A 15,515-nucleotide genomic window follows, 5' to 3' on the forward strand; every position below is an offset into this window, starting at 1 on the left:
GGTTTGCAGTAGCTGTTTTGGAGCTTGTGGACACATAGGAAGTTTCTTTATTTTGGACCTAGATTAAAATGTATCAAGACAAGTTTTTGCTGTTCGAATATTATGATTTATAATATATTGATTTATGATGATTTATGTTATCTGGTGTTTACCCTGCGCGTGCGCGAATGAATGTATTTATTAAATATTGACACTCAATAGTGTCACGAGTAATGAAACAATATGTGGCGCCCCGATGTATAATCCGCCTTTGGTCGGGGTGTTACAACAGACCTACCCGCATCATACCTAAAGATCAAGCAGGAAAGTCGGGAATTTCTGCAAGTGACATAAGGACTTCCGCGGGAAGAATCCCCATGGAAAACCTTAAAACTAAACCCTTTTCAAAACCCTTTGCTTAAGTCCAAAAGTTCACCTCACTTTATTAAACATTCATGAGAAGAACATTGGACTGGGGGGACTTGAAGAGGTAGGTCCCAGCAGAGCCCAGTTGGACCCGCAGGACTCACCTTGAAGAGAGACGTCTGCGCAGAAACCAACTGGATCCGCAGGATCCACCATGCTCAGAGACGTGACGTCCTTACGCGCAGTACGCAAGCTGTTCCCGCAGGAAATGCCTCCCAATGGTGAAGTACTCCGCCTGTTCCCGCAGCTGCGGATACAAGCCATCAGGGAAGGCCACCCGCGCAGCAAGGCTACACGCACAAGGCACTTAGCTCTCAATAATTCAGTTGTCACCTGAAGGAATGAGCAAAGCCGGGAACAATCCCGCACAAAGGCGGGAGGGGGAATACTCCCGCCCAAATAAGCCAGTCCGTACGATACGGGAAGATCTTTTGTACTGTACCTGACGAGGTACGGGCAAAAGATCTGACCAAAGGTACGACAGCTCATTGACAACAGTATGGCGAGCAGCATGCTCTTGTACTGTATGTCACTATTAGCCGCTGCCTACTCACCAACTCCTGTCATACCACGTGCATAGCCGGCAGTTGGTGGAAAAGGAATAGTACACAGCAGGCCTGGTCACTGTCAGCCGCTGCCTACCCACCAACTACCAGCATGGCACGTGCGTAGGCCACAGTTGGTAGAACAAGAATACTATTCAGCCGGCTATACCTTCTTGGAAACCTACATTCGGCTATAAATACCCCAAATGGTATGATCATCTAATCTTATCATATACTATCTTGTATCTTACATATTATACCTGATATCTGTTCTAGCAATCTCTTAATATATATTTATATTCAAGAGCAATCTAGTGTGATTCTCACGCCGGAGGGTGGTCACAAGGAGGAACCCCCCCCTTCTCAGTGACGAGCTCACGGTGTCTGTTTTGCATGTTATCAGAAGAACCATCTTTGCCGGGTCTAACCCCTCGTGGGAAACATCTATTTAACCCCCAGATTATCCGTAATATGCCCGGGGTCCATTAGTGTTTCTTCAGAGGGGGCGCAATTTTTTTACGAGGCTATTAAAATCGCCATAGCCACATTGCCAACAATGTCAAACTCAACACGTTAATGCTCTTATACCCATATGCATAGAACAGGTGCAAGATCATCGCTTCATCACCACCAACCTTATATATTATGAAGACAACCTTCTTCACAAATCGATTTTAGACATACCTGCAACGCTTCCAAACATATAATGGATAGGAGCACTGCTAATGGACCTCCCTGACGAACTTCAGTTTGATTTTTGAATTCTTTTGAAGGTGCACAATTAATAATAGAGGAATGACTAGAATCAAGGCATCCTCCAATCTATTATTTCAATAGAGCCGGGAATTCCATCTAGGGCAAACCGGACCTTACCTTTTCCAATTGATTGTGTCAAATGTCTTTTCAAAATCAATTTTGAAATACATAGTTTTTTTTCTTTAATTTAAGAAATGGGAGCAATTCGTTAAGAATCAATAGGCCATCAAGAATACATTTATAATTAACGTAGGCACTTTGCACATCACTAACAACTAAGGGTAACATTGTTTTGAAACGATCTGCAAGCGTCTTGGACATGACATTGTAAATGCATCCAATAAGATTCAACGACAATAATCATCAAAAGAACTCGGATTTGAGACTTTTGAGATAAAAGTGATAACGGAAGAGTTTAACACCTTTTTTAATTATACCCGTGAGGTAGAATTCATTCATTATATTCTAAAAATCAAATGAAAAAGTCCCAATAATATTTAACACATTCAAAATAAAACGCACCAAAAAAACTCATCATTTTTGTAACACCAAACCACATTTTTATCTCCTCCATAGTAAATCATCATTCACAAGCATTTTATATTTGTGGATAATCAATGTCATCTACACCTTTTTTTTCATCATCAACATATTATTATAATATTTGTGGATAATCAATGCTATATGGAACAGATTGTTGGGCCATCAAGAAGGCAAAAGTGCGGAAGATGGAGGTAGCAGAAATGAGAATGCTACGTTGGATGTGTGGGCACACAAGGCTAGACCGAATAAGAAACGTTGAGTTTCGCGAGAGATTAGGGGTGGCGAACATAGCAGACAAGATAAGAGAGTGGAGATTGAGATGGTTTGGACATGTAAAGAGAAGACAGACGACGAATCCTGTTAGATCCGTAGAAAACATTACTATAGAGGGGAGGAGTGGTAGAGGACGACCGAAATTGACTTGGGATGAGAGGATTAGACATGATTTGATAGACCTAAACCTCTCCGAGAACATGGTTGAGGATAGGAATTCGTGGAGAAGTAGAATTAAAGTTAAGGATTTTTAGAAAGAATGGAATACCTTAGGGCTTAGACTTAACTTATTTAGGTCACATACCATAATGGTATTTCCCTTACATATATTATTATTATTATTATAATTATTATTAGCTTTTATATAGCTGTTAAACTGTGATCTTATTATTAATATTATTATAATTAGTAGTAGTTTTTATATAACTGTTAAACTTTGATTTTCTTTATTTTGCTTCATACACATGTACTTAGAGCCGAGGGTCTCTCTGGAAGCCACCTCTTTATTCCTTTGGATAGAGGTACGGTGTGCCTACATCCCACCCTCCCCAGACCCTACTTATAGCTTTGCTGTCGGTGGGATTTTACTGGGTATGATTGATTGATTGATTGATTGTTTATGCTATTTGTATTTTAATAATTAATGCCCTGGCGGTGCACGCATATAATGTATATATGTGTGAACTCTCGGGTGGGCAAAAGTAAAATTGCACTAATTTTGACGTTATTTTACTAATCTCGTGAAAATAACGTTAAAAGTGGGGGAAGGTTAATCAGGCATCATGTGGTGGCGTTGATAGCCGAAAGACAAGGGCACATGCACCAATCAGCCGGTGTCCCGATGATTGAGTGCTATGTGCCTTATGTCCAAGGCTTGATGCAAAACTACTATCGAGCCGGGGGTCTCATCGGAAGCAGCCTCTCTATCCCTATGGGGTAGAGGTAAGGTTGTCTACATCTTACCCTCCTCAGACCCTATCATAGCATTGCTATTGGTGGGATATACTGAGTACGATGATAATGAACATATTATTATAATAAACTAGCTATTTCTTAGCTTCATAAACTATGTCAATTATCCATGATTATAATAAACCAAAATAAAAAACCAAAGTAAAAGGGTTCGACAACATAGTTCATCTTATTCCAAACTACCCCATTTCCCCCCACTACCCTCATTTTTCTTCTGAAACAAAACTATTTGTCGATCACGATCTATTACAAAAATAGATAAAAAGAAAGGGAAAAAAAAAGAAAAAAAAGGACCACCCGTTAGAGATGTTGTTACACCAAAAATAATTCACTACCTTTAATAAATTATAGATATTATATACAGTTTGCTGTAAATATTTTCAGCTCTAAACAATATTTTCTTCAAATTAACGTGTAGTTTATTGTAAAAGTATTAAAATATACTATTGTCAATCGAATGTTAAAATTAATGTTTCTAACAAGAATGAACAAAGTTCGTTAAATTAAGGGGTTTTATAGGGACAATTACCATTTATTAAAAACACACATATACGACCCGTATAGGATTATATGGGGACTTAATACGTTTCGTATAGTCCTATACGGGACGTATAGGAGGTGTTTGTGTGTATCTAGTAGGGCCCTTAAAGAGCTACTTTTGAATTTTAAGGACAGTTGCAAATTTGAGGCAATCTCATAAAGCAAAAAATCAATAGAATCAAAATTTGACAATAAAGGAATTTTTTATTTATCTTAATTATTATATAAATCTAAAGTAGAAAAAAACACACTTTTAATTTTACTTCAAATGCTATATTTGTTTGGATTATCAGATAATCACAAAATCATGTATGGACAAAAACTAGCAAACAATGCAATTTGTGATTTTCATGATTGTTTCATATTTTATTACTTAATGTTAATGAGTGGACAAAGTGATGTAAAATTCTCATTTGCTATTGTAAGGCTGAGGGGTGCGGAGCGCGAGAAAGGGCGCAAGAGGCGAGACGCTCGCGCCCCGGGGCGCGAGGACCACACCACCGAGGCGCGAGAGGGGCGCGAAAGGGGCGCGAGCGCGGAAAAAGAGGCAGGCGCGGGTGGGGTAGCGGCTGGGGGGAGCGTGAAAGAGGTCTGGGAATGCGTGAAAAGAGCCGTTGGGCTCGTTTTTTATTAAAAAAAAAAATTTATTTACTCTATATAATAACATACATTGCAACCAATATCAAACCAAACCAACACCCGATTTTTTCTCTATATTCAACCTATATCAAACCCAAACCAACACCAATATCACATACCAATATCACATACCAATATCACATACCACACCCAAAACCCAAAATCACCCCATCTTCCAAACCTTTTTTTAAAAACATGGCTGGAAATTGGTACCCAAACCTAGATTCAGATTACAGTTACGAGGATTTATGGTCGGCACCGGACCAAGCGATGTTTTATTCGGGGTCGCAACAACCATCCGGCTTTCAACCATCCAACATACAACCGTCTCCTAACTTTGTAGTTCCGGAGACACAAGAACCAGAAGGTGAAGCTGCGGGATAAAGAAGACGCGTCCACCGGAAAAAACAAATTGCAACGGACGGGTCGGGTTCGGCTTCGACCGGAAGGACGAAACGGAAAATCACTCCGTGGTCATCGGATGAGAAGGAAGCCCTGTATCGGGCTTGGATAGTCACTTCTGAGGATCGGCGTTGCGGTAATTGTTTTAACGTTTTTAAAAATGATTTTTAATAAAAAAGTTAAATGACTTACAAATTTATTTATGCATTTTGCAGCGGACTACCAAAAGAGCAAGGTCTTTTGGACAAAGGTTAGGGAGACGTTCTATTCGCTCGTTGGGAGTACAGAGCGGACCGCCGATATGATTTCGGGTCGGTGGACCGAAATCAGAAAATTTGTCGGCTTGTTTACTAATCTGTTCAACAGGAACGCCGGTCGTATGAGACCAAGTGGCAGTGACGATTTGGCGGTTTATAATTTCACTGTCGAAGAGTGGAGGCAGGAGTGCCTGCGGATGTATAGGACGGTGAAGACGTGGGACGATGTAAAGGTGTGGGAGAGGTTGAGAAGGTGTTCTAAGTGGGTTAAGCTGGTGGCGCCGGACGTTGATGCGGAAGTAGGGCCGAAACGGACTAAAACTAGTTCGTCTGGAGCGTACAGCACTTCCGCCGGGTCGGATTGCCGGGTTGGATTCGACCTAAACGTTGCGGGGGAGGAAACGTCTTCACCGCCGAGAAGGCGGCCATTGGGAAGGGACGCCAGGGGCAAAAAACCGGCTGAGGGGGAAGCCGTAAACATCAACGATCTTGTTGAATCCCTCAATAAATTCAACAAAACCATGAAGGTGGTCTCTAATGACAAAAAGGAAAAAAAAAGAATGAGAGATTTGGAATTCCTTACAAGAGACTTCAGTAACCTAAATCCGGTCGACCAAATGCTGATGGAAAAACAAAAGGAACGTATCCGGAAGAGGTTGATCGAAGAAGACCAAGCCGAAGAATAAGAATAATGTTTTTTTTTAGTACTTTAATTTTTTTTTAGATATTAATGTGTTTTTTTAATTAATGTGTGTTTTTTTAAATAATTTACGAGTTTTTTTAATAATACGTTTTTTTAATACATTTATAAAAAAATAAAAAAAAAAACCACTCGCGCCCCTCCACACCATGCCCCGGGGCGCGAGCACCACTACCAACACCCATCTTATCAAGTTTCTCTCTCTGCCACACGTCACAATATTATTGGCTGGCGCCCCCACTCGCGCCCCCTCTCGCGCCCCCCACACCCCTCAGCCTAATCTATATCATTACTAGTAAATATTAATAAAATAATTAAAAAGTATTTGGAGCAAAAATAAAGGCGTTTTTTTTTATTTTTTTCAAACAATAAAGATAGACACATCTTCCCCGTTGTGATCATCACCTCCCCTACCAAACAAATATAACCTGAGTATTCCTCGCATGTTGATATAAATAATTAAATATCAAGAACTTTGAAATTAAATGATTTTCTTAAATTCTTTACACTAGGAAAATGTTGAATATATTATATAAATCAAATGAGAAGTGTTTTAGTTGAACACCATTGACTTTCTTAAAAAAAGGTAATCGGTTCGAATTTTGTTCGTGACACAATGTCATATAAGGTTCAAGGGTTTTACCATAAATCTTTTTCACGACAAATTTCCCTAGAAACTGATGGTGACCAGGTCACCAATTCTTTATGCGACTCCAAACATGAGTTCCCTTTTACCAATGGGCATACATGTGTTTAAATATTTTTTTAAATGACGGTATGTTAAAACGTATGAGACCAACAATACGCTGGACAACAACATAGACAAAAGAAATAACTTGCATGTTTGATATGCCTAAATTACACCAATATTCTCAATTAGCACTCAACCTCTTTGATCTAGAAGTTACCTAAAAAAGCTTAAAACTTTTATTTCTTTCACAATCTTATTAACTAATAATGTTAAAAACTTTATCATTATGTGCATTCCATAGACTCCACAACATGACTTGAGTTTATTAATTGTTAAAAAAAAGTAATTTATTTAATATAAAATATAATATAAATCGGATTTATGGATCCCTAGCTCCCGAGGCGGTTCGCTTCTTGGAGCGGGTGCAGAAGGTGGTCCACAGTGACTCGCAGAGCCCAAGGAACTAAGGATTTATATTTAGTAAAACAGGCATTGTGATTCAAAAGAGGATTGCGACGCAGCTTGTTGCTCGCTTACCATTAACTAGATATAGTTTGGTTTGTGTTATATTTAAAAGGATAAGTGATATTAAAAAAAACAATATATAATATATATATATAGGAAATAATTTGTGAGGTGGGGCATATGTCATTCCTTTAAAAATCCCATCATAACACCAAGTCCAGGCCTAAGTTTGAAAATTTGTCCATTCCCATTACTTTTTCAGACCAGAATTTCTTACAACATTGAAATCTGAATCCAACAATACACTTTTGTCCCCATACATTATCACTTGTACCCCTCATCACTTTGTCTCTTCCTTTATATTTCTGCTTCTCTTCTAATTTCCAATTATTTAACCAACATCACTTCCGTATGAATATATTATTGTGTTGTGCTAAAAGCATCCTATTGTTTCTATTTTACTTGTTAAAGCTCAAATAGTTTGTAGCATGAGTAATATTCTAGAAGGAATTTCATGTATAACCTTTTAGAACTTGCAAATTACAATTTTTCTAAAACAAAAAATTTCAATGCACAATGTAATGTCTTTCAAATAAACCAACCACATGATTATAGATACATGTAACTTTGCAACGTAGAGTGGATATATGAAATTGTGTCATGTACTTTCATTTTCAAATTATATGACTGTAGAAAGGAATTGGATACGGATACTGCAATATCCGAATATGTTCTAAAAACTCACCTTTCTAATGAAATAAATGACAAGCTACAATGGCCAAACCTGGAAAACAAATCACCATCGGCCTCATTGCATGATGGTGATCCTTCATGTAACCATCATTTGACGTGAGAATCAGTATTGGTTTCTCTTAAGTAAAATAAGTACGAGAATAAAGTATTATAGAATGAGAAAGCAGTCTAAGCTCTTTTTATTCGGTGGCATTTATAAGAGAGGAGAGAGGGACTGATGTCATGGTTTACGTTTATTGGTCTCCACTTGCTAGTAACGACCTAACCAAATTTGTGATGAATTCGGGTCATTCCTCTTCAGTGACAAAAAAAAGAAAAAAATAATAATTAATTTGATCTTTTCAAGTATCATAAAAATTTAAGAAAATGAGATACGTTTAATCCTATATTTTATTATGGATTATATATATATGCAAGTCAAGAATGAAAGGTCATTCAAAATCGATTCTAAAAAAATATATATCTAATATCTTATAGTAGATAGTGAAAATGGATCACGTACATTCATAAAGAACAAGTAATTAGTCATTAATAATGTTAAAATGTATTTGTTTTTGTCATAAATCAAGACATAATACGATCAATTAAACATGATGGACGAGTTGACAATAATACGATCAAAATCATGATAACTTATTTTATTATATAACGTATAGGGTTGATATTGATATATCCCATTGTACTTTCTTCTTGTTTTTTTGTTGGTAGCTGTTAAAAGCTTTTAAACTTTGTTTGTCTCATTAAAATAATTGACTTAATAATTGTTTTCGGTTTTGCAACGTGGTTAATATTTTATTTAACCCAAGACAACTTTATTCTGTTAAAAAACTTAAAACACAACACATTATAGACTTCTATAAAAACAAAAGGTTTTAACAAAGGCTATCTAGGTTTGATTTACTAGTTACTACGTTTGAAATTCTAACCACACTTGAGATAAGTTTAAAGCGTGCTAGATTATTTTTAGTTTGTTGTTTAATAAAAGTTTACAGCCGCTAAAAGAATAAATAAAATTTGAGAGTTAAAACTTAAAATAGACACTAACTTTAATACAACTTTAACTTTTTAATCACCCCGGTACTTTTGACTTTGTTAAAAACATTTACCACTTTAATCATAACACCATTTTTAAAACTATTAATAAATTAAATTAATAATATCAAAAACTTATGTTTTTTAATGAAGAAAGATAACATCAAGAAATGAATTGATTCTACCAAGTAACTAGAACCATCCGAGGTTACAAATAACATTAAACTTACATGAAATTGACCAATACAGGTTTTGTAATCTTAACCTTGTTTTTGAAAGTGTTCATTTTGATATCTTTCATTGTCTGCCTGTCTGGAAAGCGATTACTGCTTTGATATTGAAAATGTCAAATGCACTTAAGAGTTATCATGAATACCGCCCTTGGAACCCTCTTTGTAATTTGGTAGATGTTGTTAGTTCACCTTGAGATCCAAGAGATCGACTTATGTGTTGCGCAAGAAAAGTGGGGTGATTTGCACCATAAAATGACAATGGCCATTAAGAATTTGCCAAGTAGCTAGATAGATGCAAGTGAGCTACTGATTCCTATTCACTTCTACACATCACACACGTCAATGAAGAAGTATTCGCTCTCGATAATGACTTCAATGTCGGTGTTCAGTTCATCTACGCCAATTTTAATAAAACATGATAGTTTTAAAAGGTAGCTAGCCATTTGAACTAGTTGAAATTCACATTTTGTTGTCGATTGACTGCCTTAGTGATTGTACCGCAACCCCCCCCCCCCCCCCCCCCCCAAATAATCCACCATCCAAATCCGAATACCGTTCTTTATATCATACTCACACAGTTGAATAACGAAAGCAACTTTTACATCTCCCAAATAAATTAATGTTTTAGCAGTGTTGTGAGTGGCTATTTCACAACTATCAAACAATTCAAATTCGTCATGCCATTGTTCTCTCGTTTATCAGACTTATGCCACGTATAAAGGGTTTGTTGGACCATTTGATCGGGCTACTGGAACAGGCTATTTGATTGGGCTTAGGTGGGTTCATAACATAATAGTTGGAAACTTTTAAAAACTTTTTACTTCTTAATTAAATACAAATGTGTTATTGGTCGATGAAACTTCACAACATCTATTCGTAAATTACAAGGTCGTCAAATGAGTTTGGTCGATTATTTATGATTAGGTTAAATTATCAATTCTTGTATATTTTGAATCGAGGAAAGATATCCTCGATCTTTCAAGTAAGCATAAAAACAATATTAAGGAGAAATGTCTAGCTATTCAATATATATCAACGGTCACGTGTTGGATGATTTGGAAATCAAGAAATGAATATTTAATGGTGTTTCTCTTTCCGTGTCATAAAATTAACATCATTTTTATGAATAAAGAACAAAAGTAAACGCTCAAGTTTGGAATGAGAGAAATGATGCAAGTTTAGTTGTGTGAATTTCCCATTATAGTTTGATGTATGTTTCCGTTAAGGTTTAGTTTTTCTTTTCTTGTACGTTGTTGGACTTCTTACATCTTGTAAATAGCCCCTTTTCCTTCTTTAATATTATTATCCATTCAAAAATAAAAATTCAAAACATTTTTTATATGTTTTATTTTTCTTTTTTACCTTTAAAAGCCTATTTACACATTTATTTGTTAGTAGTTGGAAGTATACCTAGGCAGAATATATAGATACACATGTTCATTCATAAAATATATATCACAAGCTAGCCACGTATGTGCCAGCAATAACAATCCATTCAATGAAACCGATGATCAAAAACCCTAACGTGGCAAGAACACAATCCACACTGAAACTTATGAGCTACGTGTTATCCATGGTTATATTACACCTTCATATTGATTTCATCACCCACAAGTTCTTCGGTTACTATATGAAACAAAGATATCAACACAAGAAGTTTTGAGGTATTAACCAAATAACAATAATAATAATAATATTATGGCTCAGTCAACATTAAGAGCAAAGGAAGAAGAACAATACTCATTTGTGTTGTTGAGTGGACACCGAATTCCGGCCGTTGGATTGGGGACGTGGCAATCGGGTTCGGAAGCTTCGAACTCGGTTGCTACGGCTGTTGTGGAGGCGGGTTATAGACATATTGATACTGCATGGGAGTATGGTGTTCATCAAGAGGTATATTATACACGTATCGTTTGACATCTAATCTTATACTGCTTTAAATGGCTGTTTGGATAGAGGTTAGACGGCTATTTTGATAAAGTTTTCAAAGTTTGAATGGATATTGGACAAACGGTTGTTCTGACAAAAAGTTTTCAGTATTTTGAGTCCGGACAGTTGTCTGGATATCTTTTTGACAAAGAGTTTTTAGTATTTTGAGTCAGGTTTTAACGGCCTTTCTAAATAGAGTATAGAGGTTAGACGGTCCTTTGACATAAAGTTTTCAAAGGTCGTTTTGGCAAGAAGTTTTCAGTATTTTTAACTGTCTGGATATTGTTTTGACAAAGAGTTTTCAGTATTTTGAGTCAGGTTTTAACGGCCTTTCTAAATAGAGTATAGAGGTTAGACGGTCCTTTGACAAAAAGTTTTCGAAGGTCGTTTTGGCAAGAAGTTTTCAGTATTTTGAGTCAGGACGATATTGTTTTGACAGTATTTTCAGTATTTTGAGTCAGAACAATATTGTTTTAACGGTATTTTCAGTATTTTGAGTCAGGACGATATTGTTTTTACAGTGTTTTCAGTATTTTGAGTCAGGACGATACTGTTTTTACACTGTTTTTACAGTGTTTTCAGTATTTTGAGTCAGGACGATCGTTCAGATATTGTTCAAATGGCCATTATGACGATTTTTTTTAATGGTTTTGTCTTTTGATCGAGTCAAAACTATTGTCCATATATTATTTTGCGGCCGTTTTGATCAATGATTTTCAAAGTTTGTCTCAAAGGCCGTCTGAGTGTTTTGTGAATGAGTGTAGCCATAGCATGACCCATAATTAATGATATATATGTGCCAAAACAATTTATATATTTATTAGGTAGGGAAAGGGCTTAAGGAAGCCATGGATGCAGGAGTAGAAAGGAAGGATCTCTTTGTTACATCCAAGTTATGGTGCAGTGACCTGTCCCCGGAACGCGTTCGTCCGGCACTCTTAAACACCCTTCAAGAGCTTAAGCTTGATTATCTTGATCTTTATTTGGTAAGATATCTTTAAAGTTGATGACTTTGAATGCTAAACTTTGTGCCTGTGTTTAAGGTTTAATTTAAGTATGTTGGTTGAGCTTATTATATGTTTTATTTATTTCTCTTTGATTTATTTTATATTTGTTCTTAAATATTTGTATGCTAGTCTATTATTCTATCTTCTTTAGTTTGAATATTAGGATAAATGTTAAAAAGAGTTTTTATCATTGGTAATGCTAAATAGACACCAAATTAGATGCGTGCTACAACATCCAGCATGCTCGTCACATCATATGTGCCATATGACATTATATTTGTCGTGTGATAGAGCAAATAATCGTCATACGAGTCATATGGCTTTCTCAATTGTCACATAAGTTATTTATTTGTTAGTCAAATATATCATATGGGTCATGTCTAGTTATATCTGTGTCACGGATTATCATTTGGGCCATTTGATATGTGCAACACAACCTTATATATACGGGCTATAACGTGAATCAAGTGGTGTTTGATAGTATGTCGATCGTATTTCTTAGCCAAGCGTGTTTGTGTTTCTTAGCCAAACGATTAAATTATCATTTGAGCCATTTGATATATGCAACACAACCTTACACGGGTTATGCCGGCACATCAAGTGGCGTCCGGATAGTTTGTCAGTCGTCTACAGAAAGACGAACTTTCTTTCTTTCTTTATTTTTTTAATCATAATTTTTATATGAACCTCTTTCTAAATTTACAGATCCACTGGCCATTCCGTCTTAAAGACGGAGCTAGCAGGCCTCCAAAGGCAGGAGAGGTTTTGGACTTTGACATGGAAGGCGTTTGGAGAGAAATGGAGAAACTTGTAGCACAAAACCTCGTTCGAGACATCGGGATAAGCAACTTCACCTTAAAGAAGCTCAATAAGCTCACTAGTTTTGCTCAAACCATGCCATCTGTTTGCCAAGTAACACTAACACTTCAATTCTAGGTCCATTCACATCACATTATACATTTCATAATTTCGTGTTTCGCATTTCGTTTGGATTTTTAGATGGAAATGCATCCGGGATGGCGAAATGACAAAATGCTAGAAGCATGCCAAAAACACGGAATCCATGTCACGGTAACATAACTTGCAAACCGATCAACATTAACATTAACGTATATAGCTATAGCTAAAGTTAACCTCTTTGGTTGTATTGATGTTATAGGCGTACTCCCCACTGGGATCGCAAGCTAATGGTCGAGATCTGATCCATGAACCGACAGTGGAGAAGATAGCAAAGAAGATAAACAAGAGTCCCGGGCAGGTGCTTGTGAGGTGGGCTATCCAACGAGGGACGAGTGTAATACCCAAGTCGACGAACCCTGAGAGAATCAAAGAGAACATGGACGTCTTTCATTGGGTGATACCAGAACAGGATTTCGATGTTTTAAGTAACATCCCGGGTCAGGAAAGAGTATTGGATGGTGAAGAATTGTTTGTGAACAAGGATGTTGGACCGATCCGTAGTGTGGCGGATGTTTGGGATCATGAGGACTGAGATAACTAGTTGCAAGACGTATGTAAAACATGAACCTAACCGGACCGACGATAGAAAGCGAACTTGTATGTGGTGTAAGATGTGTTATGTTGTAGAAATGTAGGTTAATTTGGTTGTATGTTCATGAATAAGTTTTTAATATATGGTGGTGTTTTATAGCTTTATTATGTAGTTTTACTTGTATGTTTTTAATAAGTTTTACTTTATATGAGTTTGATAATCATACTTAGGTAAATTGGATTTAATAATTCAACTTACATCGACTAATAATAACTGATATTGACAGTCTAACCAATTACACTCCTAGCGATCACTAGGAACACTTCCTTCGTGAACGACAATCCCAGTAGCGCTTGGTTTATGCTAGATTTTGCTGGTACGTTTTTCCATTTTGTTCATAATTTTCATTGTGAGAGAATAGATAAAACCAAGTGCATAATATATGATGATTATTATACTATTTATTATACTATTGAGATCGCGCATTGATCTTGACAATGAAAGTGAAAATTACGAGTATTGTTGGTCAATCTTATTGGCGAAAGATACATAGTTTAGATTATTAAAATTCTTTTTTTTTTTTCTATAAACCGAATGCCAACAAAAGGGAATAAGAGAAATCAAACCATGTTTCATGGTATTTATGGAGGCTAAGTAAACTACAACCATATGTTCAAATATAAAAATTTAAAAACTCATTTTTTTGAATTTAATGTCATGTAGTACATGAAGTTGATTCAATGTCTCTCCTACCAGTGAGTTCCATAAACTTATCCCTAAAAGGACATTTATCAACCAATTTTGACCCATCATAACCTTCCTTAAGAAAAACACTACTTCTTGCACCCTTATTAGTAATATAAAACACACCATGATGCTTAATCAAACAAAGCAACAACCGAGCTGGTAACCTCAGCTCCGAACGAAATGCATCGAGTTGACCCGAAGTCAACCGTTTCTCCATAGTCAAAACTCAAAACCTCATGAAGCACTGCAACCACCCTCTTTCTAGCTTTCGGGTCCGACACTTCAAACCTTTTCGCATTCAAATAAGGCGACGGGAACTCCATTTTCTGCCATTTTTCAAGTTGTTCAAGATACCCCGCGTTCGGTATAAACCCAACCGGGAAATTCAAACGAAATTCGGGCCCGTTTCGAGCTCCCAGTGTCCAACATTCTTGAAAGCATAAACCTTTCTTCACGGGCCGTAACCGCTAACGATGAATCCCAAATTCCGAGCTCAAGATAACGTCTCCCGTGCAAATCCTTAACCGAAAAAAACTCGGGGTATTACGGAATTAACGAGTTCTTGTAATCAACCGGCAAACCGAAATCAGGCTGCACGAAATCTACTTTCGAGCGGCAGCGGACACTCAACCGACAACATTAACAACTTCCTCAAATTCTTAACCAAAATAGGCTCCATTAGCTCATTAGCCAACACTTCCTCATCAGCAATCTTTTTAGCTTTCGGGGTTAACATGACCGCAGGCGGCGTCTTATAACCGCTACTAACGTAAAATATCGCCGGATTCTTTTCGATAATATTAATAAAGTTCCATTTTTGAATAATGCCAACTTCTTTCTCAAGGTCCCTAAGTAACAAAGACTGATTCTTTTGTGATTGGATGATCGATTTCAGTTTCAAGATTGCGGTCGGTTTCTTTTGGAGGTCCATTGCTTTGTCTAGTTCATGTACTCTATGGTATACTTTCTTTTTAGGCCTTGTGCCTCCACTGGTTTTGTGCATGATTTGAAGTAACATATAGCTTGATTTACCAAATGGGTTGTTGTACCAATGTGATAAAGATTTCATTTTTGGTGAAAAAACTCTTTGAAGCATTTCGTCGAACAGTTGGTGTGCACAAATACAGAAACAAG

At 36.8% G+C, this 15,515-nt stretch overlaps 1 protein-coding gene and 1 pseudogene across 1 annotated transcript; one reads left to right on the top strand and one right to left on the bottom strand.

The window, feature by feature from the left end:
- Nucleotides 1-10,861: 10,861 nt before the first annotated feature.
- Nucleotides 10,862-13,795, top strand: LOC143580684 (aldose reductase-like). The gene is made up of 5 exons (XM_077063642.1): nucleotides 10,862-11,099; nucleotides 11,960-12,121; nucleotides 12,848-13,054; nucleotides 13,142-13,213; nucleotides 13,302-13,795. The coding sequence occupies exons 1-5, from the start codon at nucleotides 10,905-10,907 to the stop codon at nucleotides 13,632-13,634; spliced, it is 969 nt and encodes a 322-aa protein (XP_076919757.1). The 5' UTR covers nucleotides 10,862-10,904; the 3' UTR covers nucleotides 13,635-13,795.
- A 554-nt stretch (nucleotides 13,796-14,349) lies between these two features.
- On the bottom strand, nucleotides 14,350-15,515 carry LOC143580686 (protein WHAT'S THIS FACTOR 1 homolog, chloroplastic-like; annotated as a pseudogene).

This window comes from Bidens hawaiensis, unplaced genomic scaffold (genome assembly GCF_021521415.1).
Source record: "Bidens hawaiensis isolate Kalapana, Puna unplaced genomic scaffold, B.hawaiensis_p1.1 tig00030548_1, whole genome shotgun sequence".
NCBI classification, from domain to species: domain Eukaryota; kingdom Viridiplantae; phylum Streptophyta; class Magnoliopsida; order Asterales; family Asteraceae; genus Bidens; species Bidens hawaiensis.